The following is a 27,386-nucleotide window of genomic DNA, read 5'->3' on the forward strand; positions in this document are numbered from 1 at the left end:
GATGAATCTGTGGCTAGGTGCTAGAATAACTGGGGAAAATGCATGGATTAGACACTCTTATTTATACAAGTCTTCATAATTTTTCTCTATTGGGATTTTCTTTTCTATTCTTTTTTAATAGGAAATTTATTGTCAAATTGGTTTCCATACAACACCCAGTGCTCATCCCAACAGGTGCCCTCCTCAATGCCCATCACCCACTTCCCCCTCCCTCCTACCCACCATCAACCCTTAGTTTATTCTCAATTTTTAAGAGTCTCTATTGGGATTTTCGTAAGTGCATAGATCAAATATCTTCTGGGATAGGGTTGAAGGATAAGTATTTCGTGTTGCGGATCACATAACGGTTTATACCAGGAGTTAGCAAACATTTTTCTGTAAAAGATAGTAAATATTTTTGCCCTCGTGGGCCAGTTTCTGTCATAACTGTTCAGCTCTGCAGTTTTAACACAAAAGCAGCGTAGATAATACGCCGAATGGGGACAGCTGTGTCCCAATAAAACCCGATTTATAAAAATAGGTGGCAGGTCAAATTGGGCTGACAAACTATATTGCCAACCCCTGATGTAACCTACAAATTAAAAAAAGAAAAATTTATGACTGGTATCCTTTTTTTGGAATTACAGAACATTTAGAAACTTGGCAAGTCTTGGTCAGTGGCGACTTTGGCCTCATAATTTAATTGAGAGTAGGAGATGCATGCGGGAGAGAACATAGCTCACGTTCAGGGTGCACGTTCATTAGGTTCATTGGAGGAGCATGCAGCACTAAAGCAATCCCATACAACTTCACGCATCAAAGTGACACTCAACAGACACGAAACCAGAGTTATCGCAGCACAGAACTGGGCTGGGTCTGAAATTTTTTTCCACCCATGCAGAGGAAGAGAATTGTGGTACTCCTCACTTGGAGGTCTCACACAACACCATGAGTTCTCGTAAGATCCCACGGCTGGTTCTGTAGGAAGGAGAGACATTGGGCTAGCCTTTATCATCTTTTCAAGCGCCCAGTCAATTCCAGGATACCTGATGTAGATGCTAACCGAAATTCTATGAATACGGCCAAAGCTATGGTTACCCACAAGGAGAAAAATCATAACATGATTTCACTGTAAAAAAAAGAAAGAAAAAAAAAAAAAGCTTAGTTGTGAGCTGATAACACATTTTGATGGTCTGCTATGGCCCGAGTTCTTAAATACCTCCCATTGGCCATATACCAATTGTGTAATGAATGGGAGCTACAATAAAGGGTTGAGTTTAGTGGTCATCGGAAGAGGTGGCCTTGAGTGGTTTGGAATCTACAACAGGTGGTTAGGGCTTCAGCCTTAATATTACTTTAACCGACGTCTGCATAAGTCCTAGTCCTGAGCAACCGGTCACCTACTCATGTGTCCCATATATGGTGGCAAGGGGAGTGCAGGCTTAAAAAGAAATAACAGCTTCAAAAGAGTATGTAAAACCATGACCGTGGATGCAGTTATGGAACCTTTGGGGCCTTATTGTCAGTTTGGGCATAATTTGGTATGTAACACCGATTGGTAGGGGATTGCTTCCTTTACTCTGTTTAGAATGTCATAACTATTCACTCCTCTGGCAGCACAAGATGTGTAAGGAAACGGTTCCTGCTCATTGTAATGTGGTCACAATGTGGTCCAGGCTTACGGAGACCAAGTACTGTGTCTTTGTCTTCATATACCCAGGGCTTGGCCCAGGACTCAATCCCCAGGGATGATAAAATGTTTGCCCCTTGAACGAATCCTGGTTAGCACCATCCTGTTTGCAGAGCTAGTATCAGAGAGAGAGACAGGTTGCCAGGAAGGGAGGGGGCTCCTTTTTGTTACGCAAATCATGGCAGGCAATGAATCGCTCCAAAAGAGGCTAAGGCTTTTTTGGGACTGGACAAGAAATGCCTGCAAAATTTAAAAAACAGAAAGCCGTTCAGATGGAATCATAGTGCTCCCGCCCCACCGCAGCATTTGGGGGGGAGGGGGGGGGAGTAAGGCATTAGCAGTCAGATTTATATGGGAGGTATATTTTTAATAATGGCTTATTCTTAGCAACCAAGATTTAAGGCCAGACAAGTTTCAAGGGCAAATGTCTCAGGGCAAATATCTGATGTCAAAGTCGCCCGAGACTTCTCCTTTTTCAGACATAACAACTGACCAGACTTATTATTTTGTTTCCTCTTCTTCTTTCCTCTGCCCCCTCCCAATATGCTTGTTTATAACAAGGGCTTTATCAGTTGTCTTAAGAAAACAAATTTCCTTCAACAAACATTACAGTATGATCTTAACGGTCGTATTTTTCAAATATCCCTGCCACTAATGAAAACAGATGCACAGAGAACGGAGACAGTCTGAGCCAAAAGCACATTAATGCTGCCACAGCTCTGCCCCCACACCGTCCTGGTGGCCAGGGTGTAGAGTAAGAAGGAAGGACAGAGCCAAGAGGATGAGGTTGTATGCAGGAACCCCAGAATCCAGCTGAGGCTCCAAGCCCGAACGTTTCATTATAGGCCTTACTTGCTACCAGGGAATGTGAGTGCGAGGAAAGAATCAAAATAGATGAACTTAAAGCAAAGGGCAGGGGGGAGGGGGGGCGGGTAACCTTAACACAGGTAATTTGCTTGACTGTCATAAAGAAATTGCCTACTTCCACTGCATCCAGGGACAAACTTTGACCCCAGGGACATTTATTAAATATCATCCCCTCCTTTTCCCTCCACCTCTTTCTGGTTCCCACATCTCCCGACCAAGGGAACATGAGCGTCTGTTCAGTTTTGCCCCTAAGTCTCCCCCAGCAATAACCACGAGTAGGTATTAATTGTTACTACCTGCGTATTCTTTGGCTCACTGACCCGTTCTGGGTGTTCTTGGTCTCAGGGCCTAAGGATCATTTTCTCAGACGCCTCACGGCTCATCTTTCGGCTCAGTTCCTCCAGTGGTATGCGGGCCACCATCAGACTGTATGCGGAGAGCTACGAGAGGGACCCCGGCGGTCATGACCAGGAGCCTCAGGTACGAAAGCAGAGCTGTGTCCTCAGCAATATGTCTCGTCACTCCTGGAAAATTTAGGGAGCTCTCGTGGGCCTTTAGTGGGGGTTATCTGTCTTTCTGGAAAGTAAATTCCATATCGATGGATCCAGCTAGAGGACAGGCTTAGAGTAACTCTAAGCAGATTTCCTTCCTTCCTTCCTTCCTTCCTTCCTTCCTTCCTTCCTTCCTTCCCTCCTTCCTTCCCTCCTTCCCTCCCTCCCTCCCTCCCTCCTTCCTTCCTTCCCTCCCTCCCTCCTTCTTTCCTTCCTTCCTTCCTTCTTTCCTTCTTTCCTCGCAATGCTTGAAACAGAAAATTGGGCTCCAGCCTCTATGATGGGTTTAGACCAGCACCTCCCAAATTACTTCCCTTTCTTGACTATACTGCAGCTTGTTAATTGGGGGTGATATCAAGAGACAGCACTTGTATGGATGAAGGAATGTTTAGTTAGAGTCGAGCTGGTCACAGTCCTCAGAGCCTTAACTCTGCACATGTAAATAAGGAATCTCCAGGTGTTTGGCAAACTCTGGGCTGGATCCTGACCTTGAGGTGCACAGGTGCTACTCTGGGCCTCCTCTCTGAGACTGCTGCAGAGCCCAGATTCTCTTGAGAAGAAGGTCTGCATTTAAAGTTAGGGAGGCTAAGCTAGGCCAGCCAAGGCTGGGCCACCCTGTGTTTGGCAGAGTCCTTTCCTGTTGTCAACAATAGAGCCGATTAAGAACTCAGAAAGTACGTATCCCCACCGCCACATCCTTCAATGCTGCAGGCGACATTAAAACCAGAAAGGACCCACCAGAACATTGGGTACCTCCAGCTACAGTGCTGGCCGCCCCTTGCCGCCATGGTCTTTACTCCACCCTGGGGTTCTGAAGCAGAGTCCTTGATAAGGTGGTTCCTTGAGATGAAGACAGTGGTTCCGTGCTTCTGTTGTGGAGAAGTAGAGAAGCAAAGAGAAACCCACTGCTTCTCATTTTCGAGTGACTCAGAATTTCCAGTGAGAATTTGCCGTAGTTGGGCCCTAGAATGATCTCAGAGAGGGTCTTCTTTCACTGTCAGCGGTTTAACGCGTTTTCCTTAAAATGGTACCTCTCTCAGGAGAGTCTCGAAGAACCAGATCAATATGGAGCCGTAGATCGTTACACCTGGCCCTGTAGCCAGAAGATCTGTTTGGAGGCAAATCATCCCAGATGGGGCAGTAGAGACCCTGGAGGCTGACAGCTAGTGTGAGGGTCACCCAGCGCATGAAGCAGCAGAGCAGGAAGCCAGTATAAGGTCCTTGGCCCTTCCCGGTCGGAATCACAGGCTTTCCATTCAAGGACGGGCCATGCTCTGCCAACATAATTGGTCAGTGAGTACATTTCACCCAAGATAGTACCAAATCGTGCAAGAATTGGAGGTTTACCCTCTCTTTCCATATAAAACCCTTCTCCTCTCATGTTGGGAAATGAGATTAAATCAAGGGCCTAGAAGTCCAGAGCTACAGACAGGGGGAGGAATGATATTCCTGGCCTCAGCCACTCTGACTCACTCTGACTCGAGGCTAGTTTTTCTCAGCATTCTTTTCCCTATTTGCACCGGGTAAGTGGTTATGATATCTGCTGATTTTTATTTACCTCCCACACGGACCGCAGGAATATGACATCCAGGCCTTTAGACACGTGTGAAAACAGTCCTGTGCACAAGTGAGTTTCTCGCTGAGGTGTTACACACAAGCCAAGTGGTGCTCCCCCTCACCTTTTCTTCCCCCAAAGCTTCCTTTGAAGCTGGAAACCTCCATAGGCCTGGGTTGTGTGTTAAGTATATGCTTCAGTCTGTGGGTAAAGAAAACATAAGTAATGCTCGTTTCCATGTAGTTTCCATTCTGTAGGTTTAAAGAGTTCACCATCGGTTGGGGATTCCTTTCATTGATCGTGTTCTTCTGATCAGTCATCTAGATGCCTTCTCTTTTCCATCATGAGTGAGAGTCTTCCCAGATGTGGCTCAGTGGGCCTCACCATATTTAGGTCACGATCCAGCTAAAAATTTTACATTAAAATCGAACTCCTTATTAAAATATCTTGTGTCATTGACTCACCAACTTAAGCCCTGTCGCATAATACATTCAAGTCGAGATGTAATTTAGAATAAGATTTTGAAAGACATCTGATCCCCTAAGGAAGGGGAAGGAGACACCAGCAGGCTCACCCATCACGGTACTGCTGAACCACACCTAGGCACTTGACGACTTCAGTATACCTCCTCATTGCATTGCTTTCCCAGAAGCCCAGCTTCTGCCTTCCAAGAGCTCTGGGAGGAAGAGCCATTGGTCAAGTGTTAACAGAGACCAAAGATAAGCCATGCTCCTCGAGTTATTACTGCTCCGGGGCCTGATGGGCAAAGACCAGCTGTGTTGCTTCCTTAGCTTCAGAGACCTCTTCCCCCCCACCCCCTTTTAGCTTGTTCACATTGGCAACCCAGAAAACAGAACAAATACCCCTTCTCCCCTCACCCCCCACACTTAGACACCCAATACAGTATCTCTCGAATGTCTAGAGATCCCATTGATAAACGTATCCAATTCAACAGGTGTTAATGTCTCACCTGCCCTGACTCAAAACCCACCTACCTTCCAGTTAATCACCAGAGGACTAGAGAATTCTCTTCACCTGACTTCTCGGCATCTGGCTGTTTTACTTGGCACGTGGAGAGTTCCTGGTCCGGACATCTCTAAAAAGTTTTTATTGAAGTTCTAGTTAGTTAACGTGCAGCGTTGCATTCGTCTCAGGTCGTACAATGTAGTGTCCATCCATCAGCCGGTGTGCATCACAACAGGGGCACTCCTTAATCCCCATCACCTACTTCACCCGTCCCCCCCCCCCCCCACCTCTGGTAACCTCAGTTTGTTCTCCACAGTTACGAGTCCGTTTCTTGGTTTGCCTCTCTTTTTGCGCCCCTTTGCTGGTTTCTTTTGCTTCTTTAGTTCCACATATGAGTGAAATCATATGGTATTTGTCTTTGTATAATAATTTCTTAACTACATCAAAAAATATTATTTGTAAATGAGAGAGACAGAGACAGCTTGAGTGGGGGAGGGGCAGAGAGAGAGAGAGAGAGAGAGGGAGAGAGAGAGAAAGAGAATCCCAAGAAGGCCCCGTGCTGCCTGCACAGAGCCTGACGTGGGGCTCGATCCGACGAACCCATGAGATCATGACCCGAGCAGAAACCGAGTCGGACGCTGAACCGACTGAGCCACCCAGGTGCCCCATCACACACACTAATTTTTTTTTTTTTAATTTTATCCATCTGTGCCTGGGAACAGGTGGTGAGGGGAGGAGGAGAGGTGAGGGGAGGTGAGAGGCCTCTCACCCCTGGTGAGAGGAGATGCTCACTCTGTGTCCTGGGTAAATCAGGCAAGCCTCCGAGGCCTGTTTCTGGAAGATCACATCGTTTTGAAAATAGAAGATTCCTTTAATTTTACTGGCCATCAGTAGGCCTCCAACAAGCCCTCAAACCAGCTGGTAATAATTTGGAAAAAGGGATGAGCCAAAGGATCTCAGTTCACAGGTGACCGGAAACAGTCCAAGTGTTTCCATTTTCGTTCCCACCAAGCTTATTAGCAGAACTGCTAAATTAACTGTTTATTTACCTTCTTTCCTTTTCCCTTTGAACCGGAGGGTGGAGTGGCTAACGAACAATAAAAGATCCAAAAGGAAAAGGAAGGAGAAGTTTTGCTAAGGGCTGGATAATCACAGCCTGATAATCAGCTCTGGCTAATCAACACTTGGCTTTAACACTTGGTACTTTAATTGCAGACTAAAACCACACCCTATCCCACCCCAGGTTTTGGAAGGGGCCCAGTTCTCCCCAACCCTCCTTATAATCAACGGACTTTATGAATTTCTGATAAGCTGTAGATAGAATAGGGACCAATATCTAAGCACCAGGAGTCAAATTGGAATTCATCTGTCCAACCAAGGGCTGGTTGCCATTTTACTCTTCTTGTTCTTATGACTTTATAATCTAGAAATGTTAAGTCCAGAGCCATTTTGTGTTTTATATTGGGAGAACATAGAACTTCTCATCTAAACCAGGATATTTTTGAGAATGAAATGGGGCACTGATAGTAATTATGTTGAGAATGTCCCCGGTAAACCAGGATATAAGGTTACTCTAGTGACGTGCCTTCGTGCTATCCTAGATCTGCACATCTCTTTAGAGGTGGGTTCCCGAGGGCACTAGCAACATAAACCTAGTAGTACAAAGGGAACGAACCAGTTGGATCCGTGGTTCTAACAAAGCAGGACCACTTGGCTGGCTGGCTGGTTGTGGGGGGCGGGGGGGTTGCCGGTGTTGATAAAGATATCTGTGCCCGGTCCTCCCTCTGAGAGATTCAACTTAATTGTTCTGGGGGAGGGACTGCGTTTTTGAACAGCCTCCCAGATAAGTCTAGTTAGATGATGCTCTCAAACTTCAGTGTTTATTTCAATCACCTGGGGATCTTGTTAAAAATGCAGATTCTGACTCAGTCTGAGGAAGGCCAGGGAGTCTGCCTTTCTAACAAACTCTGAGGTCATGCTGTGTTGCCGGTCCAGGAGCCACACTTTGAATAGCAGAGTTGGATGAACCGCTAAGCCTTAAAGACAGGTCATTGAATTCTTGACAATTGTAGGAAAAGCAATACCTTTATTGTTTTAAAAGTTTTTAAGTTCGTTTATTTATTTTGAGAGAGAGAAAGAGTGTGAGCAGGGGGAGGGGCAGAGAGAGAGAGAGGGAAAGGGAAAAAATCCCAAGCAGGCTCCCTCCTGTCAGTGCAGAGCCCAACATGGGGCTCAAACCCATGAACCCCGTGATCATGACCTGAGCTGAAACCAAGAGCCAGATGCTCAACCAACTGAGCCGCCCAGGTGCTTGAGCAATTCCTGTTTTTACTGTGCTCGCACGCATGGGGCTCTAGATTCCTCTCTCCAGTAGCCCACTGGACTGCACTGGAATGTCTTCCAGGCACCTCCAACTTGACTTACTGCAGAAGCGGCCTCCTGCCAGCTTCCCTCATCCCTCCTTGCTCCAGAAGACCCCTCCTTCTTTACCTGAGGGAGTCTTCATCTCTCTCGGTCAATGGCAGTTCCGTCCTTCCCAGAGGTTCAGCCAAAATCCTAGGAATCATCCTTGACTCTTTTGTTCTTCCTCCCATACTTCACATCCAACAGCAAACCCTATCGATGACCTTCAAAGCACAACCGGAGTCTGACCCCACCTTACCACCTCTACCATTTCTCCCCAGGACCAAGCTCCTGTCCTGGCCTCTCGATGACTGCCATTAGCTTCCTACCCGGTCTCTCTCCTTTTCTCCTCTTGCCCACTCCACCCCCGCATACCGAAAGTCTTAGCACAGCAACCAGAATAACTTTTTTTTTTTTTAAGTTAGATCCCCTAATCGATCTGCTACAATCCTCCAGTGGCTCCCTATCTCACTCCGGGAAGAGGGAAGAGCCAAAACCCGTACCAGGGGAACCAGCCCCCTGCTGGAAATGATCCCCTTCTCCCTCTGACCGAGTCTCCTACCTCTTGTCCTGTGTCTTTCTGCCCTCCAGCCGTTGTTCTGTGCACATACCAAAGACACTCTGCCTCCTGCCGCTTAAAAGTGGCTGCTTCCTCTGCCTGGGGTGCTTTTCCTTCCAATATCTCCGTGGCTTGACCTCTTGTTTCCTACTTGAGGACTCCCCTGGCCACCCTATGTAAAATAACCCTCACATTTGCATACCGTTTATCTTTCTCACCCTGCTTTACTTTCCTCCATGGCACTTACCCCATCTCACACATATATTCACTTGCTTTACTGTCTGTCTCTACCAGTAGAATGTAAACACCGGGAAAAAAGTGTGTAAACACTTTGTCAGTGTTCTTCGCTGTTTCCCCAAGCGCACAGAATACTATCTGGAAGAAGGTAAATGCCCGATAGAATTTTGCCAAACAAATGAAATGTTCAGTGTTAATTACTTCCGAACATCTCAGACGCATTATATCACCTGGGAAACTGAAGTATTCTGTACTCAGTATGAACCTTGGTGCTACCATCAGGTTTTCTCTTACACTTGAAAGTTTGAAGCAAATTGTTGTCATTTTTAAGGTCCCTGCCAAGTGCCAGGAACCATTCTAGATACGTTAGATATGCCCATTATTGTGTTCATCGTTCCAGTGCCCGCCCCCCCCCCCCAGAGTAGAATTATCATCCGTCTTTTTCAAGTTGGTAAACTGAGTCAGGGAGCCATTAATAGGGAGCAGGCAGTTTCTGGATTGGAGAGTCAAACTAGCTCTTCATGAAACCCAGGTTGTCCATGCTAACCCTGAGGTCCAAGGAGAGAGGATTTCCTCCTACCTCTACGCTTGAACCCAAGGCTGCATCTGGAGCCTTAGTTCAGTATTTACTTACTGAGATACTGTTTTTTCCCTCACACCAACCAATCCCCTGTTTCTTAGACATCGGTGGGTGCCCAGCAGGTAAATTCAGTTCTGACACTAACTACCCGGAGTTAGCCCAGACCCCACAGATTAAGGGCTCAGTCCCACAAGACTGCCCCCACTTAAGAAAGGGGTGCCCAGGCTCCCCACATTTCTGTTCATTAGAATACACATTCAGGAGTTCCCACGATCCCCTCCTCAGCTTTGGTAATTTGCTAGAATGACTCACAGAACCCAGGAAAGCACTTTGCTTACTACTGGTGGTTTATTATAAAAGATACAACTCAAGAATGGCCAAACGGAAGAGATTCATAGTGCAAGGTATGGGGGGAAGGGTGCTCAGAGCTCCCATGGCTCCTCCTGGCACACCACCCTCCCAGGACCTTGAGGTGGTCACCAACGTAGAGGCTCTCTGAACCCTGTTTAGGAGTTTTTACAGAGGTTTCGTTACATAGATATGATTGATTAAATCACTGGGCATTGGTGATTGAACTTGACCTCCAGCCCTTCTCCCTTCCTGGGAGGCTGGGATTTCCAACCCTCTAATCACCTGATGGTTTCCTCAGGCTGCAGCCCTCATTCTGAAGCCATCTGGGGTCTGTAAGAGTCACGGCGTCCACATAAACTCAGGTGTGGTTGAAAGGGACTTACTATGATTAACAAATCCACTCATGTCACTCAGGTAGTGCAAAGGATTTGGGGAGCTCTGTGCCAGGAGCCAGGGACAAAGACCAAATATGTGGTTTTTTATACCACACTTATAAATGTGGGTAAACGTAAGTGCTCTGAAAACAACCAGTTCTCCCTCCCTTAATTTGAGTTAGCAAGGAACAGGTTTTAAAAAAATCATCTAAAACATAATGTTCTAGATACATCCTCGTTGGGTTTTATACGCAACGGGGCATCTAAAGTGAGGGGTTAAAAACTAGGGGAATAAAATTAGAAATGATATGTGTGATGGGGAAGAATTGGAAACAATGGCGTTCAGAAGTGAAAAACATAAATGGATACCCACTTAGGTATTCAGTTTTCATGACAACATGAAAATGTATATACGTGTATGTTTGTGTTTGTACATGCTTATGTGTGTATGTATGTGCATGTGGTTTGTATACATATATACATATACACACAGAGTTTGGGATTCATAGCAGTTAAATATATGTGAAAAACATCATGTTGTTACTTAGAAAGAAAATCTGTGCAGGGATGTATTAATAGCCTTACATGAAGAAAAAGATGAGAAGGCAGTTCATTTTCTTTTTCTCCTCAGAGTTTAGTCTGGATTGCTATAATTTGAAAATATGGAGGAGGGTGGAGTGATGTAGAGAGAGTTTAGAAAAGAAACACGTGGTTAAAGGGTTGGGGTGTCAACTCTCTGGCCAAGTTAAAGAGCGGGCTCATTTTGCCTGTCAGGGAGGCATGACCTGGAGGCCTTCAGGAATTAAAAGAATAATACGATGCAGAGAAAGATGACCAGCTGTTCTCCATAACTAATGAATATGTAATGTGATGAAATAAACTCAAGCTGAACTGGAAGGGATTCAGACTGACTGTTAGAACAATTTCTCAACTGTGAGGGCGTCTGCCCAAGTAAGATGGCCGGTTTGTGCTTTTCTCGGGGTCTCTATGACCACACAGATTTAAATAATTTTTAAATAGAGGCAGGCGTGGAAAGGATGGAACAAGGTAATGTGTCAGCGTTTTCTAGAACTTTAAAATTGGAGTTCTGTGACTATTATTTAAAAAAAAAAAAAGAAACAAACAGGGTCTGGTCAGGTGGGTTAGATTCCCCTCTAGTGGCATAGAAATGAAATTAGGACAGCTGTGTTTTCACAAAGCCAAGTCACTTGGAGCCGAATGAAACTTGAGAGAACAAAGATGTGTGAGTTTTCTTTATTTCTACTCACTCAGGTGAATAGCCTCCTAAAGAGAGTGAGCGGAGCAGTCCTTTCTCTCCCTAGATACTGCAGTCTGCACTCGCGCTTTGCTATTCCTCTGGGTTGTTTTCCTTGGATCGAAGAAATGGGATCATCACCTGTGGGTGTGTGAAAAACTCCCTTGGGCCTTTCCCTGCCTCTGCTGGGATCAGAACCCTCTTCAAGGTACTGAATGGGCACTCAAGCCTTTGTGGGCAAGCGTGTGCCCTGACGAGAGCTGACTGCGGCTGTAAACCACTCATGGTGAGCCCACAGACAAAGCCTAGCTCAATTCCCCCTTTTTGGCAATAAGCAAAGAGACCCTTCTTCCAAATCCTCTAAAGCTGTCTGGCATTGCCATTTTACCCCCCAAGAACCTGGTGGCCTTAAGAAGCAGAAGAACTAAAAGGCGTGCCTTGATCCTGGCTTTGGGTCAATTGTAAATTAAGGTTTAGAGACCCAAAGCCCGGAAAAAATTGTATTCCCCCTCCCTACTTCCCCCTATGGAATTCAAAATAAAAACAAAGTTAGCTTCAAAAACAAATGTCAGGAAATCCAACAAAACTTTTGGTTTTTCCTTCTGAGGCTGTTTATTTCGGTGTCTCTGCTTTGCTGTGCCCAAAGCGCATGCCTCCCCAGCCATTGGTGAACCTGGCACAGTTTGTGTCCACAAATCGCAGAGTCTTGCTGGGTCTTGTTTACTCAGCCTGAAAAGGGAGCATGAATGAATTTGCCTTGGTTACACAAGTACAGAGGGTCACTGGCCATAACTCCTCTCACCAGATGAATGGGTTTGACAACTGTGGCGAGCACAATCTGTCTTTCCCGGCATCCTCTTTGTTCCAGCCCAGATACACCGCACAAGCAAGTTTCCCTTCAGCACAAAGCTACCCGAATCTCATCAGCTGGCAGTGATTCAGGCTTTCTTTGAAGCAGTGCTCTTCTTTGGTGGATAGTAAATCATTTCCTTTGCTCATAAACAAAAGTGTTTCTTGGTCAATGAATACTGGCGGTGAAAGTGGAGGTTGCCTGTGACCTTCAGGAGAAGGCCCTGGACTAGACTATGCCCTCAAGCAGTATCAGGAGGAGACATTGCCTGGGCTCGCCACCGTGGTCGTGCATTTTTCTTAGGGAACATACGTTCTGGGTGGTTAAGGGGAGGAATGTGGCTGTTTTAGCTCTCCTGTCTGCTCTTGGATGATTTCAAGTTTGACATCCTCATCCCAGAAAGAGAAACCCTGTTCCGGATGAAGTGAGGGAGTTCTCCATCCTTTGTTTTTGCCTCCCAGGAAAGCTGAGAGGTATGACAAACTCTGGAAGGGCAGCATTTCAGTCCCAGAATGCTTAGGTCTTAGGAGAGAAAACAGCGAAAGGTTTATGAAATTCTTGCTTTGTGGGTTGTGTATGCTTGTTTTTTTTTTTGTTTGTTTGTTTGTTTTTAATACTTATTTATTTTTGAGACAGAGAGAGACAGAGCATGAACAGGGAAGGGCCAGAGAGAGAGGGAGACACAGAATCCGAAACAGGCTCCAGGCTCTGAGCTGTCAGCACAGAGCCCGACGTGGGGCTCGAACTCACGGACCGTGAGATCATGACCTGAGCCGAAGTCGGACGCTTAACCGACTGAGCCACCCAGGCGCCCTAATGCTTGTTTATTTTATTTTGCTTTGGGTTTTATTTCCAAGCATTTCTGTTTGTAGAAATCATCATGGAAGGTGTTTTTGGTAACTTGGGGCCTGTGTATTCCAAAGTTAATGATGGGCAGATGGGAGGTAATGAGGCCATGAGAGTGTTTTAATATGTAGGTTTTATTATTTAGGTATGGTGAGGCTGACAGATTAGGAGACAATCGCCACTGAAAAGATGGCCGGTTACTCCTTGTTCCCAGGAGGACCGGGCATGCCGCTCCATTCAGGGCCACAGGGGGAATCACCAATTATGAGGCAGAAAGAGTCAGGGGGAAATGTGGGCAAGAGCTTTTATTACCAGACTTAGCAGACTGAGGAGACTTAGGATTGGCTAGTTTGAATAATTTTGGCAGGCTCTGAGGCGGAGGGGCTGTTCCTGGTTGTCTGATACCTGGCCCTTGGGTGATTAGGGCTGGTGGACCGTGGCCCAGAATGTGAAAGTCCCCTAAAGGAGATATTTGGGGATGGGACTTGGGATTGATTGGTCTGCATATGAAAGGTGTGTTGATAGGGCACCTATTTGCTACCTCTAGAAATTAGCTAACCCTGGGAGGAGCAAACCCTCCCACTATTAACAAGGCTACAAGATGTCAAAGCACCACAATAAAAGCCATGTGTCATATGGAGAGGAAAAGACAGAAACACAGTCACTTTTCCAAGTGTTTGGGGGCACCAGGATTTTGGCCCAATGTCCCATTGTCCCACCATTGGGCTTTGGAATCAGACACCCTTGGCCTTGAGCCCTTGGCAACTTAATCTGTAAGCTTCAGTTACTTTTCAGTCATATGGGGATAGAAATACTTTTCATTTCGTAGGATTGTTGCGATAATTAAATGAAATCATTCGTACAGAGTGTTTTGGACAATGGCACACGCAAAGTGCTCAATAAATGTCAGCTGTTACTAATATTGTTCTTGCCATTATTTTTATTAATAGCAGTGGAGACCAATTTTCTGATCACACGAAGATCAAAGAGTCTCAGACTAATTAGTAATTTGTTTTGTTGGGGTTGTCCAATAGTCCTATTCTATCCAAGACAGGGTGCAATTGGTTGGTTGTTCCCAACTCATTTGCCAGAGAGAAAGGATTTGAAGACAAGAGCAGGTGTGAGACAAAGGGTGGGCTCATTGGAGAGAAGATTATGAAATCTCTGTTGCTGGTTGTAAGATAAGTGCTTGATGGCTTCAGAGTATTAAATGCAAAAACTTAGCCCTACGGAAGAGGTGTTAACAACTTTTCTCTACAAAGGGCCAAATAGCAAATACTTTTAAGTTCTGCTAGCTGTGTTAGTTTGCTAGGGCTGACGTCATAAAGTACCGGAGGCCAGGTGGCTTAAACTATAGAAATTTATTATCTCCCAGTTTTGGAGGCTGGAAATTCAAATTCAAGGCATTGACAGGGTTGGTTTTCATCTAGGGGCTGTGAGGAAAGATCTGTTCTTGACCTCCCTTCTTGGTTTGTGGATGGCCGCCTTCTCCCTCCACTTCTTCACATCATCTTCGCTCTGTGGATGTCTGTGTCCAGATTTTTCCTTCTTATAAGGATACCAGTCACATTGGATCAGGGCCCACCCCAATGACCTCACTCTAACTTGATTGCTTCTGCAAAGACCCTGTCTCCAAAGAAGATCGCTTTCTGAGGGACTGGGGGAGGGTCAGGACTCCGACATGAATTTCGAGGAGGTCACATTAGTCCTATGGAACTGTGTTACCAGTTCTCAACTGCCATTGTAGCACAAAAGCAGCCACAGACAATGCGTAAATCGATTAGTACATTTACTTATGGACAACAGAATTTGGACTTTGTGTACCTTTTGCATGTCACAAAATATTCATCTTCTGATTGTTTTTAACTGCTTAAAAATGTAAAACCCATTCTTGTTCCTAGGCTGTATAAAAACCAGGTGGTGGGCCAGACAAGGACTACAGTTTGCTGACCCTGCCTTATAGGTTTTTAAACTCAGCACACTATTTCTTGTTACATTCAGTGAAGCATACATCAAAATGAGTTTGGCTACACAATACAGTTTATAAAAGGTAAATGGACATTTGTATTTGTGTGTGTGTATGTGTGTGTGTGTGTGTGTGTGTGTGTGTGTGTGTGTGTTTATACATGAATTTTCCAGTTTTAAAACAAAGTATCAAATATCTCCGGAAACCCCCAAACTTGACGTTCTGAGATCGAACTCCCTGGCTTTTGGTCGCAATGAAGCCTGAAAGGAAAATGTCTTAGAGCATGTTTGTATTCGTGAAATCAAGTTCCTTTTTTGGGCTTCAGATTTCATAAAGCAAGTTTCCTTCTTTTTCCTATCCAAAGCAGTTGCTGACAAATGATTTTCAGATGAGCAGCACTATATTTAGGAAGAGAAAGGAGAACTAAGGAAGAATTCGTGGATACATGGGATGAAAAAAGGAAAGCATGAGAGAGAGCCCTGGTGAATACTTGGAATGTATGGGAAACATGTCCATAGGTGCACAAAGCCAGGAGAACCTTGACATTGTATTTTGGGGCAGAACGGGGCTTCCAGGAATTGGCAACAGGCACTCTTGCACTTCAGATGCTTTATCGGTCATCCTCAAACCCACTCCTCAAAGAAGCCCCATATCCAATAGGAAGCAACAAGTCTATGACTGCTTTTTGTTCCTTGTTTGCTTCTAGTGACAGCCTCAGAAGTTACAGTTAGGATGGCCGGTGTGGTGTTCAACAAAACCTAAGACACTTTCGTGATGATTTACTAAGATTTTCCAGCTGTACTTTTTATACTGCATGTTTTCTATTGGGTTTAGCTACGTGGGCATTTCTATAGTGGTGAATCAAGACTCTGGCCTTGACTTACACTCACATAGTATATCTCATTTCGATACTGCTCAGAAGTTGCAGGCATCATCCTTTTAATGGATAAGATTCTATAGAAAGTTTAAAAGCGGCTGCAATTTAGTGTGTTTCTATCTGCGTTCTAAGCTCTTGCTACCCAAAGGACAAGTAGCATCAGCATCATCTGGTTGCTTCCTAAAGTGCAAAGTCTCAGGCCCCATCCCAGACCTGCTGAATCCGACTCTGCATTTTAACGAGCTGCCCCGGTAATCCGTGTGCACACTCAAGTTTGAGGCGTCCTACTGCGACGACCATCGGGATCCTTATTTGCCCCTTGTCTAGAGCAGAAAAATCCCTCTAAACTACTAGGAAGCCAGGTGATTGGCCTCTGCTGTTCCCTCCTCCTTCCAGAAAATCACAAAAAAGCGTAGAACACAACTCAGACAAGTGCCGCAAGACCTTTGAAGACCTGCTTCTGCTTCTCAGGATAATTAACAAAAAGAGAAGCAAGAAAGTCAGTTTCACTTTGCGTCTCCATAGAAACCCTGCCTCGCTTCAACTCCACAGTGTTAGACTGTGTTTTCTTCACACAGTTAATATCATTCCAACGGAGAGATTCAAAATAACCCAGGGAGGAGGTAAAGAAAGTTCTAAGGTGATTTTACCAAGATAGGGAGGCTTCCTAAAACTGTGGGTAGACAGTCTAGCACTACTATCACTAGGTAAAGGTCAATCATGTATATATATATATTTTTTGGTGTTTTTATTTATTTTTTAGAGAGAGAGAGAGGGAGACAGAGCGTGAGCAGGAGAGGGGCAGAGAGAGAGGGAGACACAGAATCCGAAGCAGGCTCCAGGCTCCCAGCTGTCAGCAGAGCCCGATGCGGGGCTTGAACTCGTGAGCCACAAGATCTTGACCTGAGCCAAAAATCGGACGCTCAACTGACTTAGCGCCCAGGTGCCCTAAGTATTTTAAAATACTTGAGGGTTATATGGCAGCTATGTCTTTTTTTTTTTTTAATTCAAGTTAGCTAACATACAGTGTAGTCTTGGCTTCAGGGGTAGAACCCAGTGATCCATCACTGACATACGACACCCAGTGCTCATCCAACAAGTGCCCTCCTTAATGCCCATCACCCATTTAACCCATCTCCCACCCACCTCCCCACCAGCAACCCTCAGTTTGTTCTCTGAATTGAAGAGTCTTATGGTTTGCCTCCCTCTCTGTTTTTATCTTATTTTTCCTTCCCTTCCCTTATGTTCATTTGTTGGGCTTCTCATATTCCACATATGAGTGATATCTGTCTTTCTCTGACTGACCTATTTCACTTAGCATAATACACTCTCCTTCCATCCATGTTGTTGCCAACGTCAAGATTTCATTGTTTTGGATCACCATGCAGTATTCCATTGTATATATAACCACATCTTTATGCATTCATCAGTCGATGGGCATTTGGGCTCTTTCCATAATTTGGCTATTGTTGAAAGTGCTGCTGTAAACATTGGGGTGCATTCAAATCAGCATTTTTGTATCCTTTGGATAAACACCTAGTAGTGCAATTGCTGGGTCCTAGGGTAGTTCTATTTTTAATCTTTTGAGGAACCTCCATACTGTTTTCCAGAGCGGCTGCCCCAGTTTGCATTCCCGCCAGTCGAGCAAAAGGGTTCCCCTTTCTCCGTATCCTCACCAACATCTGTTGTTGCCTGAGTTGTTAATTGTAGTATATGGCAGGTGTGTCTTAAAGGCAAAGTTCAAAAGAACATGTTCTTTTGTCAAACGTGGAAGAAATGTTCAGCCACCGCACTCATAAAACGTGTATTAACCGTCCCTGAAGTCCACCGACAGTCTTTGTATCACGGAGAAGAATCTCTTCGAGTGGAGGGTCATTTCTATTTGTCAGTGCCTGGTGTTAATGACTTTTCAACTGTACTGCCTCCACCGTATGACTCAGGCAGCCCACTAGACATTTTCTTTACCCTTTGCTTCTACTCTTCATTAGTTTGGTAGTTCTTGCTAACTAGCTGCTTTGGAAACCGATACGCCCTTCAGGCGTGTGTTCCAAGTGCAGTGATGTCTGTTCTTTCGGCTTTCAGCATTGTCCTGTCCATCTGCTGTCTGATTCCATTCCCTCTGGCTGGAGAGCTAGGGCTGCAGGGCACACAGACACAAGGGGAGGAGAGCATTCCTGGGGCTGAGGCCATCTCCTGTTGCAGAGAGATGTTACTTCTTTTTTTTTTTTTTTTTTTTTGAACATTTAAAATTTTTTTTTCATTTTGGAGAGAGAGAGGGTACGAGCTGGGGAGAGGGGCAGAGAGAGAGAATCGTAAGCAGGCTCCACACTCATCACGGAGCCCATTACAGGGCTCAATCCCATGACCCGGGATCATGACCTGAGCCCAAAGAGTTGAATGCTCAACCAACTGAGCCAGCCAGGTGCCCATCGAAGTTAACGTTTTTGAAAGAAGCCAAATATCGTTCGCAGATTCTTTAAAAGAAATCCTAATAGTCATAGTCTGGAAAATATTATAGTGAGTATTAATGGAAGAGAGATGTTACTTCTGATTGCAATGACTTTGGGTGCCTTTCAGTCAAGGAGCTGAGAACACTTCTGGTATTCTTAATCTTTTTAAACAAATCAGATCTTCCGTGAGAAAAGATAGTATGAGTTTCATGTTACGGACAAGGAAGCAGAAGCCAGAGAAGTTGTTGTCTGCCTACCAAAGGTCAACCTGTTGGGGTTAGATGCTTGGACACACACTTCCACCCTACTCTTCTAGCAAGCCAGGCTTCCTGCTTAAAAAATAATAATAATTGGGGCGCCTGGGTGGCGCAGTCGGTTAAGCGTCCGACTTCAGTCAGGTCACGATCTCGCGGTCCGTGAGTTCGAGCCCCGTGTCAGGCTCTGGGCTGATGGCTCGGAGCCTGGAGCCTGTTTCTGATTCTGTGTCTCCCTCTCTCTCTGCCCCTCCCCCGTTCATGCTCTGTCTCTCTCTGTCCCAAAAATAAATAAAAAATGTTGAAAAAAAAATTAAAAAAAAAGAATAATAATAATAATAATAATAATGTTGATTCCTGTACATGGGCTAGATAGAAAGCTGTGTGTTTTGTGTTCTTTGGTTTCTTATTCTCATCACAATCCAATAGGGTAGGTACTTAGCCATCCATGTTTTGTAAGTGAGAAAACTTTGGCCCTGAGAGTTTAAATGACCTACTATATCTAAGCAGTGTGGCTGGTATTTGAACCTAGACTCTGCCCCCCAGAGACCCGGGTCTTAACTAGGGTGCTATACCCTGTGCTGTCAAAAACTTTGGGGATGTGCACCCCAAATAAATTCGAGTCACCGGGGTGCCCATCCTTCGTCTGGCCTACCGTCGGTGCCCCCCAACCCATCCTCTGAGAATGTTCTCAGATGCAATCCTTGAGCCTCACAGTTCCTGAGTAGTGGGAAGTCTAGTCTAGCCTAGATTTGCTCCTTGTGCAAATCCGCCGGCCTTCCCTCAACGTCTTCAAGCTCCGCCTCGTGAGAACGTCTATTTCAGAAAAAAGAGGAAGATTTTAGTTAGAATGTCCTAGATTTCCTGGATAAGGTAACCAGGTAAAATGTCTACTCATGAATATCAAAATCATTTCACTGCTTCTGCTCCGTGACTGCTTGTTCCGTGGCAGCAAATTCACACGCCAGCGAATCCTAGATTAGGGAGTTGAAGACAGTAGGGCACAGCAGGGATGCCAGTGACACCCAGCTCTCTCCAGGTTTTGCCTTATTAACAGATGAGCCCAGCATTGCCATATTTTCTGGATTTTTAGAAACCTGGATTTTTGTATAAAATGTGGTTTTTAAATACTGGCAGGAAAATGATCACAAAACAAAACCAAACCCTGTGTGAAGGACTTCTAGTAATTGTGGGCTAGGTGATTCAATCTAACCCTCCCTCTGGACCAAAGAGGCTGAAAGAAACACATAAAAGCATTTTTGGAAAAACGTCGGTGACCAATGATCTGATAAAAGTGTAACAGAAATAGGGAAGGAGTTGGGGCTCAGGGAAGTGAGCCAGAACACTTTCTATGCTAAGGCATTTGCCCGTTTAGGGGAGGTGCTAGGAACAGCCGCTTGTGGAAAATTACATACGTGAAGGTCACGGGCCTCAGGTCTAGGTGGAAAACCTGGTCTGTTACCACCTGCCTCTGTTGCCCGGAGGACTAACCAGAGGGTCAGATAAGAGGCACCCCCGAGTGACAGATTGATGTGTGGCTGAAGGAAAACTGGTTAGAGTTAAGAACTCACCAAAAGCAGAGATCCTGGCACAACAATGCCCGTTCTAGATTGTAAACTCAAAGGGAATCATTCCAAAAATAACAGAGTACAGATTGCAGTCCCGGGGGTGATAAATCCATGACTCTGAATTGCTAGCTCCCTCAGAAGATGAAGGAAGCTATTCTTAAGTCGCAAGTTACTTCTCTGAGTAATTTCTCAAACAAAATGGCCAGCCGACTATGAAGGATGAAAGGCACTTGAAGAGACAAAGCGATGTGCACAGGAATCGATACACATACAAGATAGAGGGTAAGCAACATGAAAGATACAGTGAGGTCTACCAGAATTTAACTGGAATCTCAAAAGGAGAGGAGAGACTGGGGTACTGGTAAACCTGGAAGGGATAATAGCTGAAGGTTTTCCAGAACCAACGAAGGAAATCAACCCACTGGTTCTAGAAACCCAAGCAGGATAAATAAAGATAAATTCACTTTGAGACACATCAGACTAAGACTGCAGAATATCAAAGACGGACCACAAGGGGAAAAAAAAAATCAAAATCAAAGACACAGTTGTTTGATTGACAACTAATTTTTCAAAAGCGACATTGAAAATCAGAAGATGGAAATAACTGACAGTCTAGAAATGATGTTTCTAAAATGAGAGCAAAATGAAGACACTTAGACAAACAAACGCTGAGAGAATGGGCCGCCAGCAGACGGACCCAAAACAAGGTCTCAAGGACATCCTTCAGTTAGGAGGAAAATTACCCTCCATGAAGCCTCAAGCCTGCTGCAAAGGAAGAAAAAGCAAAGAAAGGCTGAAAAGAAGGTTGATTTATATAAACATTGACTGTATAAAACATTAATAATAATGCCTTTGGTGCTGAAAATATTTATCATGTTCTTGTATAACTCAGAGGAAAGTAAAGTTGTAGATCGTTATTAGATTTTGGTAAGTCAAGGATTCATCCTGTGATTTCTAGGGAACCATCACAAAATATAAAAGGAAAGGGTTTCATTTACAATCTAAGAGAGGAAAACACAGAAAACACAACTTAAAAATCATCCAAGAGAAGAAGGAAAAACAGGTGGGTCAAAAAGCATTTAGGGTGGTAGATTTTTAAATACAAATATATTCATTATTTCTTTAAATGTAGTTGAAATAAAAGCCCCAGGGAAAAGCCAGAGTGTGGATTTTTTAAAAAAAGAAACTCATTAAAAGAGACAGATCTTTAAAAAAATTTTTTTGATGTTTATTCACTTTTCTGAGAGACAGAGAAAGAGAGGGCACGAGCCGGGGAGGGGTAGAGAGAGAGCGAGACACAGAATCTGAAGCAGGCTCCAGGCTCTGAGCTGTCAGCACAGAGCCTGACGTGGGGCTCGGAACTGTGAGCTCATGACCTGAGCCAAAGTCGGACGCTTAACCAACTGAGCCACCCAGGCGCCCCTAAGAGAGACATATCTTAAACAAAAAAAATAGAAAATCTGAAAGTTCAAAAAAAGTTAAAAGCTATACAAAATAATAACCAAAAATCTAGCTCTGTTTATTTCAGATAAAGGTCTAAAGTCTTGCTAAAGGTAAAGAGGGAGTCATCAAAACGATCAAGGGTTTAATTCCCCCAGTTAGACCTAACAGTCCTACAATTATAAAGAAGAAAATGGACGAAACTGTTAAGAAGAAATAGAGAGATGTCCAATCACCCTGGAATATTTTAACACCCCTCTCAGGAATTATTGGAACAAGTAGAAAACAAAAATTAGTAAAACTCTAGAATATTTGGACAATATAGTTAACATGCCTGACTTAATGGGCATACATAGATACTCCCCCAAACGGTATCACCATATAAAGGCCTTGCATGTCACAGGAACACATCTAAAAATTATATGCTGGGGAATGAAATGATACAGAGTACTATCACAAGGGCAATTAAGTGAGAAAATACTAACAAAATGGATACAGGAAGCATTTGGTGGCAGCATTTTTAAATCATCTATTTGCGATAAAAAAAAACTTTCCAGATAGGAATCAAAGGAGAGTCCTTTAAGCTCCTAAAAGGTATTACTACATCTTGGAGGCGAGCTCTCTGTGCTGACTGTATTTCTTGCTAACTAGGGAGGACCATTTGATGAATTCGTTTCGAACTCAAATAGGCTGGGGCTTCAGAAATACGACCACCAGCTTTACCTAGAATTCGTGTGTGTAACTTTCGTGGGCTTCCCCTGTGATGGCTGTGTTTCACCATTCTTTTTTTGGTTTCTTTGTTGGCTTGTTTGTTTCACAATTCTTAACAAGGCACTTCTCAAATAGTGTGCCTGGAACAGAGAAACCTTTAAAGCCATAAAGACAAATAGATTTCAAACATTTTTGGAAGATGGAAAGGTCCGTCTAGGGTCGTGAGATACAGCACAGCTTTGTAGTTGGAATCAAGGCGCGGACTGGGTTCAGAGCTCAGCTCTGCCGCTTGCTAGCTGAGCTGTGGGACTTTGAGCAAGCTATGTAAACACCTCTGAGCCTCAGTTTCCTCATCTGTAAAATGGGGATAATACCACCTACCTCATAGGCCTTTATGAAGATGAATTCAATACACGAATTAGAGTCGTAGCTGGCACACAGTGGGTACTCGGTGTCAGCTGTACAAAAACCACTAAAGAAGAATCAAAACGTCAGAACCCAAGGCACAATCTATAGATGAGGGCAAAAGGAGGGATTTCCTCCTCCCAAGATTTTGGCAAAGCCGGTAAATGATTTCTCCATCTTGCCGCGGAGGCAGTCCTGTTGCCTGTGACCTAAGCCCAGCCGGGAAACAACATTTTCTGGCTTCTGAGCCCGCTGAGGCACGAACAGGCGTGGATTTGACGTTCGTAGGTGCGAGCTGCAGGTTTAGCCGGCGAGGCCTCCTGACGGCCTTCAGTGACAGAGCCCAGCATGCAGGGCCGGGGATGCTGCTGGCAACCACAGGGTCTCTCATTTCATGTTTACAACAACGCTGTGAATCAGGAACTCTTCTTGGCATCCCAATTTCAGAAATGAGGCACAGAGAGACTGAGAACCCTGTCTGGTAAGTGCTGAGGCTGGAATTAATCCCAAGCCCGACTGATTCATGGATTCACCCGACGTAGTGTGTGCTCTCCTACTTCGCTTACGCCTGGGCTGCTTTCCTCCCCTAACGAAGAGTCAAGCGATAGAGCAGCCTAAAGCGCTGTCTAGACTTCTTACCTTTTGCTCTGGTCAGCTACTGTTGCTTAACAAATGACGGACAGCAATGATTTCAGCATGCTCACGGTCCAGAATTTGGACACGGCCCAGTAGGACGGCTTACCCCCTGATCCAGGATGTCTGGCATCTTCCACGGGAAGACGAGAAGGATTGAGAGGGACCCACGCGGCTGGGATCCGGAATCTTCTGGAGGCCTCTTCACCGTTTGGCCAGACTTGTACACGCAGGTCTTGGGCCAACGTGGCGAAGCGACAGGGCCTTCTGTGACCCAGCCCTAAAAGTCACGTAACACTTGTGTAAACTCTATTGTTCAAGCGAGCTTGCCAAGTTTCAAGGGAAGAGGGACTAGACCCCACCTCTTTTTTTTTTGTAAGTGTTTATTTTTGAGAGAGAGAGAGAGAGAGAGAGAGAGCGCACATGAATGGGGGATGAGCAGAGAGAGAGGGAGACAGAATCACAAGCAGGCTCCACTCTTGTCAACACAGAGCCCATCACAGGGCTCGATCTCATGAAGCGTGAGATCATGACCCGAGCCACAGTCAAGAGTCAGACACTTAATTGAGCCACCCGCGTACCCCTAGACCCCCACCTCCTAATGGAAAGAATTTTAAAGCATTATGCAACTGTGTTTTAAAACTAACTACCCTATTCTTATCCTTCTAATCGGCTTCAGAGTATCAGGTGTAATAAAGATGGCCCCACATCTAAAAGCCAAAGGTGGTTCAGCAGCATAGAATTTCCAAGGCATATTCTTGCTTCCTACCACCTGATTTGGAAGTTGTTTTCGAAATGCATTTCCCACTTCATATCAGCGACTAGTGTTTTTATCGTCAAAATGGACTAGATAATGTCATGGTGACCAACAACTCAAAACTCTCAGTGGCTGAAAACCACCAGTGAAAACGAAGTTTCTTATTCACATTATATATTTTCCACAGCTTGACTGGGGGCTCTCCTCCACGTTGTTTGTCCTCTAGGGTCCAGGCGTCTGGAACATGGCTGGTTGCTATACTCAGAGAAGCTTTGGCCGAAAGCGAACATGTCTCCCCCACTTAAAAAAAAAATTTAATGTTTATTTATTTTTGAGAGAGACAGAGATGGAATGCGAGTGGATTAGGGGCAGAGAGAGAGGGAGACACAGAATCCAAAGCAGGTTCCAGGCTCTGAGCGGTCAGCACAGAGCCCGACGTGGGGCTCAAACTCAAGAACCGTGAGATCATGACCTGAGCCAAAGGTGGTCGCTCAACCAACTGAGCCATCCAGGCACCCCACGTCTCCTCCACTTTTAACCCAATGGCTGGGAATTGTCAAAAGGCCCCACCTGGCCATAGAAGGACCTGGAAGCTCAGCCTTCTGTATCAGGGAGCAGAGGAATGCTGGTATTAAGGTGTGACGTCAGTGGCTACCAAAGTGACCGACTACTGGGAGGTTACGCTTATCATTTTGAATAATCTTTCTGAGCCTAGACCTATGAGGGCTTTGGAACCAAGTATTTGTTAACTAATCTTTTCAAAACATATAAATGTGAGCTAGCTTGGATGAACATGAACCAGTATGTGAATACGTTCAGTTCTGTTACACAAACCGATTTTAAAAGTCCAATGAATACGTCACATCTGAGGAGACGTGGGAGGCCAGGTGGGGTTCCCAGCTGGCTGGGGTTTCATGACCCTGAAGTGCACCTTGAAGAAAAACCCATGACTACCCATATCGAAGAACCACTGGTCTTCAGAAATACCCCATAGTCCTGGTATAAGTTCCATATTGGGCCCTGCCCGGTGTAGCCCTAAAACCCACACCCTCTTGCAGGCTGGAGAGGGTATAAGATCTGGCTTGAGGACACCTTGCAGTACAGTTGGGAGCTTTCTGGTAATATATCCATAGGTCTCTTCTTCTCCATGTGAAGACACAGGGACAAAAGCCATGCTCAGAAGCAGCCCTGTGGGGGTGTCTCACTCTCACACCTACCACCCAGCACGTCACTTGGAGCAGCCAGCTTCCTGTGACAAGGCACGGGTGACTGCAGGGCCGGAACCCCGTGGCGAACCCTGGGGTCAGAAATTCAAATGACAGATAACCCACCGAGGTGAGTACGACAGCCAGGCATGAAACAGAGGGAAGTTGTTGGTTGGAACTGGCATGCCATCCAAAGGCATTCAATTCATATTTTATATATTCAATAAAACCTTGGATTGCAAGTACCTTGCTCTGCGAGTGTTGCGCAAGAGGAGCAAACATTTCTAATAAATTTTAACTCGATAAACGAGCGATGGCTTGCAATACAAGTCGGACGTGACGCCGAACATCACACGATCGCAAATGAGCCGGTGGTTCTTGAAATTCGCCTTGATATACAAGTGCTTTGCATTACGTGCATGTTTGTGGAACTAATTATGCTCGCAAACCAAGGTTTCACTGGACGTGTATTAAACAGTATTTTAAAAATGTCTATATAAATTTTGTGCCAGCAAAAATAAGAGGTAACAGAGTAGATTGGGTGGCCGTGGACCTCCGCTTTGCGTGCCCCCATGTAGCCTCGGGGGTGGCTTTGAAGGTGCTCGGGTGTTAGTTCCGTTCAGTTACTGGTTTGTAGGATGACAGCAGTGCTTACACAGCCCCGCCCCCACTGGGTGCCATGCTTGTTCTGAGTGTTTCCTGTTCATTAGCTCATTTCCTCCTCACAGCTGCTCTATGAGGTCCAGGGCCCCCTATTCTGTGTAAGGAGCATTAAGGCTCATGGAGGTTACCCAAGCTCACACAACTCACAAGGGGGAGGGCCAGGCACTTTGGCTTCAGAGTCCCTGCTTGTAACTACTCTTCTGGACCACTCCTTATAGACTAAGTAGCACGACACTCTGTTAAGTGTGGTTTTCAGACCTGGGGATGTATCAGAATCACTCCGGGAGCTTGTGAGGACTACACACTCCTTGATTGGTCGGTCCCCAGCTTCACCAAAATGGCGTCGCCATGACAGGAGCCCATAATGGCATCCCCAGTGATTTCTTCCCTCATCCTCAGGTAACAGTCTTCTGACCAACCTTTGGGAGATTTCTTTGGAAACTTTTAATGGATCCATAAGGATCCAGTCTTCCCGGGATCTATATGCAGAAAGCCAAGCTGAATCCCATTATTGTTCCAACCCTGGGAACCATGTTTTTAAATACTGATTGATTACCTGGACGTTGGCTTTCAGAAGTGGTTGGAACTGAAGTAAAAATAGGAGGCGAATGCTTACAAGGAGAGTCCTTTGAGCAACACCAATGGGACAGTGCTGCTTTTTTTTAACCCCTGCTTTCCATCGTGTGGTCGGATTTCTGCTAGCTGTTCCGTGAGTGGTGATAGCCGGGAGGGCAACTGTAGTTTCCCTCTATGCGGGCAAGCGTGTTCCACATGAAGGAGGCCATGGAAGTCTGTCATGAATATACCCAACGAAGAGAACTGTGGAAGACACAGTAGGGACACTTGAGGAGGGTGGGCAGAAATCATGGTGATGTGAATGAACCAACTAGTCATTCCTTTCACATCCTCCCACGATGTTTTCGGTAACAGAAAGGAGGCTAGAAAGGGAGGGGAGAGGGAAGGAGTGACGGGTGGGGGGCAGTTCTACAAAACGTGAGCTGTCACATCTTGCAGGTTGGTTTGTGTTTGCACCACAGGACAATGACGGGGCAACGGGACTCTGCCTGATGCCTGGCAGCGATGTCCACAAATGCTGGTCAGTGGTGTTGCTTTCTCCTCCCCGCACCCCCACCCCCCAATCTCCATGGGATTCTTCCAAGTATGGAGCCAAATGGAGCTCACGTTTGAACAAATAAGAAAACCGTCTTTGTGACTCTTCTGTTTTACTTAGGATCTGTAGCCTAGGGACGCCCTTTCACCTCCTCAAGTCCCAAATCAACGGTGAGAGTGGAGAGGTTGGAGGAGGAGGCTGGGCCTGCCTGGCCACGGTGGTTTCTAACCAGGCTTGTCACTGCGGTCCCAAAGTGCTGGTTTAGTTCTTGCTTCCAGTGAAC

The 27,386-nt window shown here is 45.4% G+C and overlaps 1 protein-coding gene across 1 annotated transcript in view; it reads left to right on the forward strand.

The window, feature by feature from the left end:
• PGM5 (phosphoglucomutase 5) overlaps positions 1-27,386 on the forward strand; it is a 183,217-nt gene that overhangs the window by 143,758 nt on the left and 12,073 nt on the right. The window contains exon 10 of the mRNA XM_060610125.3: positions 2,882-3,016. Coding sequence (XP_060466108.1) covers positions 2,882-3,016 — 135 coding nt within the window. The remainder of the gene's footprint in view (positions 1-2,881; positions 3,017-27,386) is intronic.

The sequence above is a fragment of the Panthera onca genome, chromosome D4 (assembly GCF_046562875.1).
Source record: "Panthera onca isolate mPanOnc1 chromosome D4, mPanOnc1 haplotype 2, whole genome shotgun sequence".
Classification (NCBI taxonomy): domain Eukaryota; kingdom Metazoa; phylum Chordata; class Mammalia; order Carnivora; family Felidae; genus Panthera; species Panthera onca.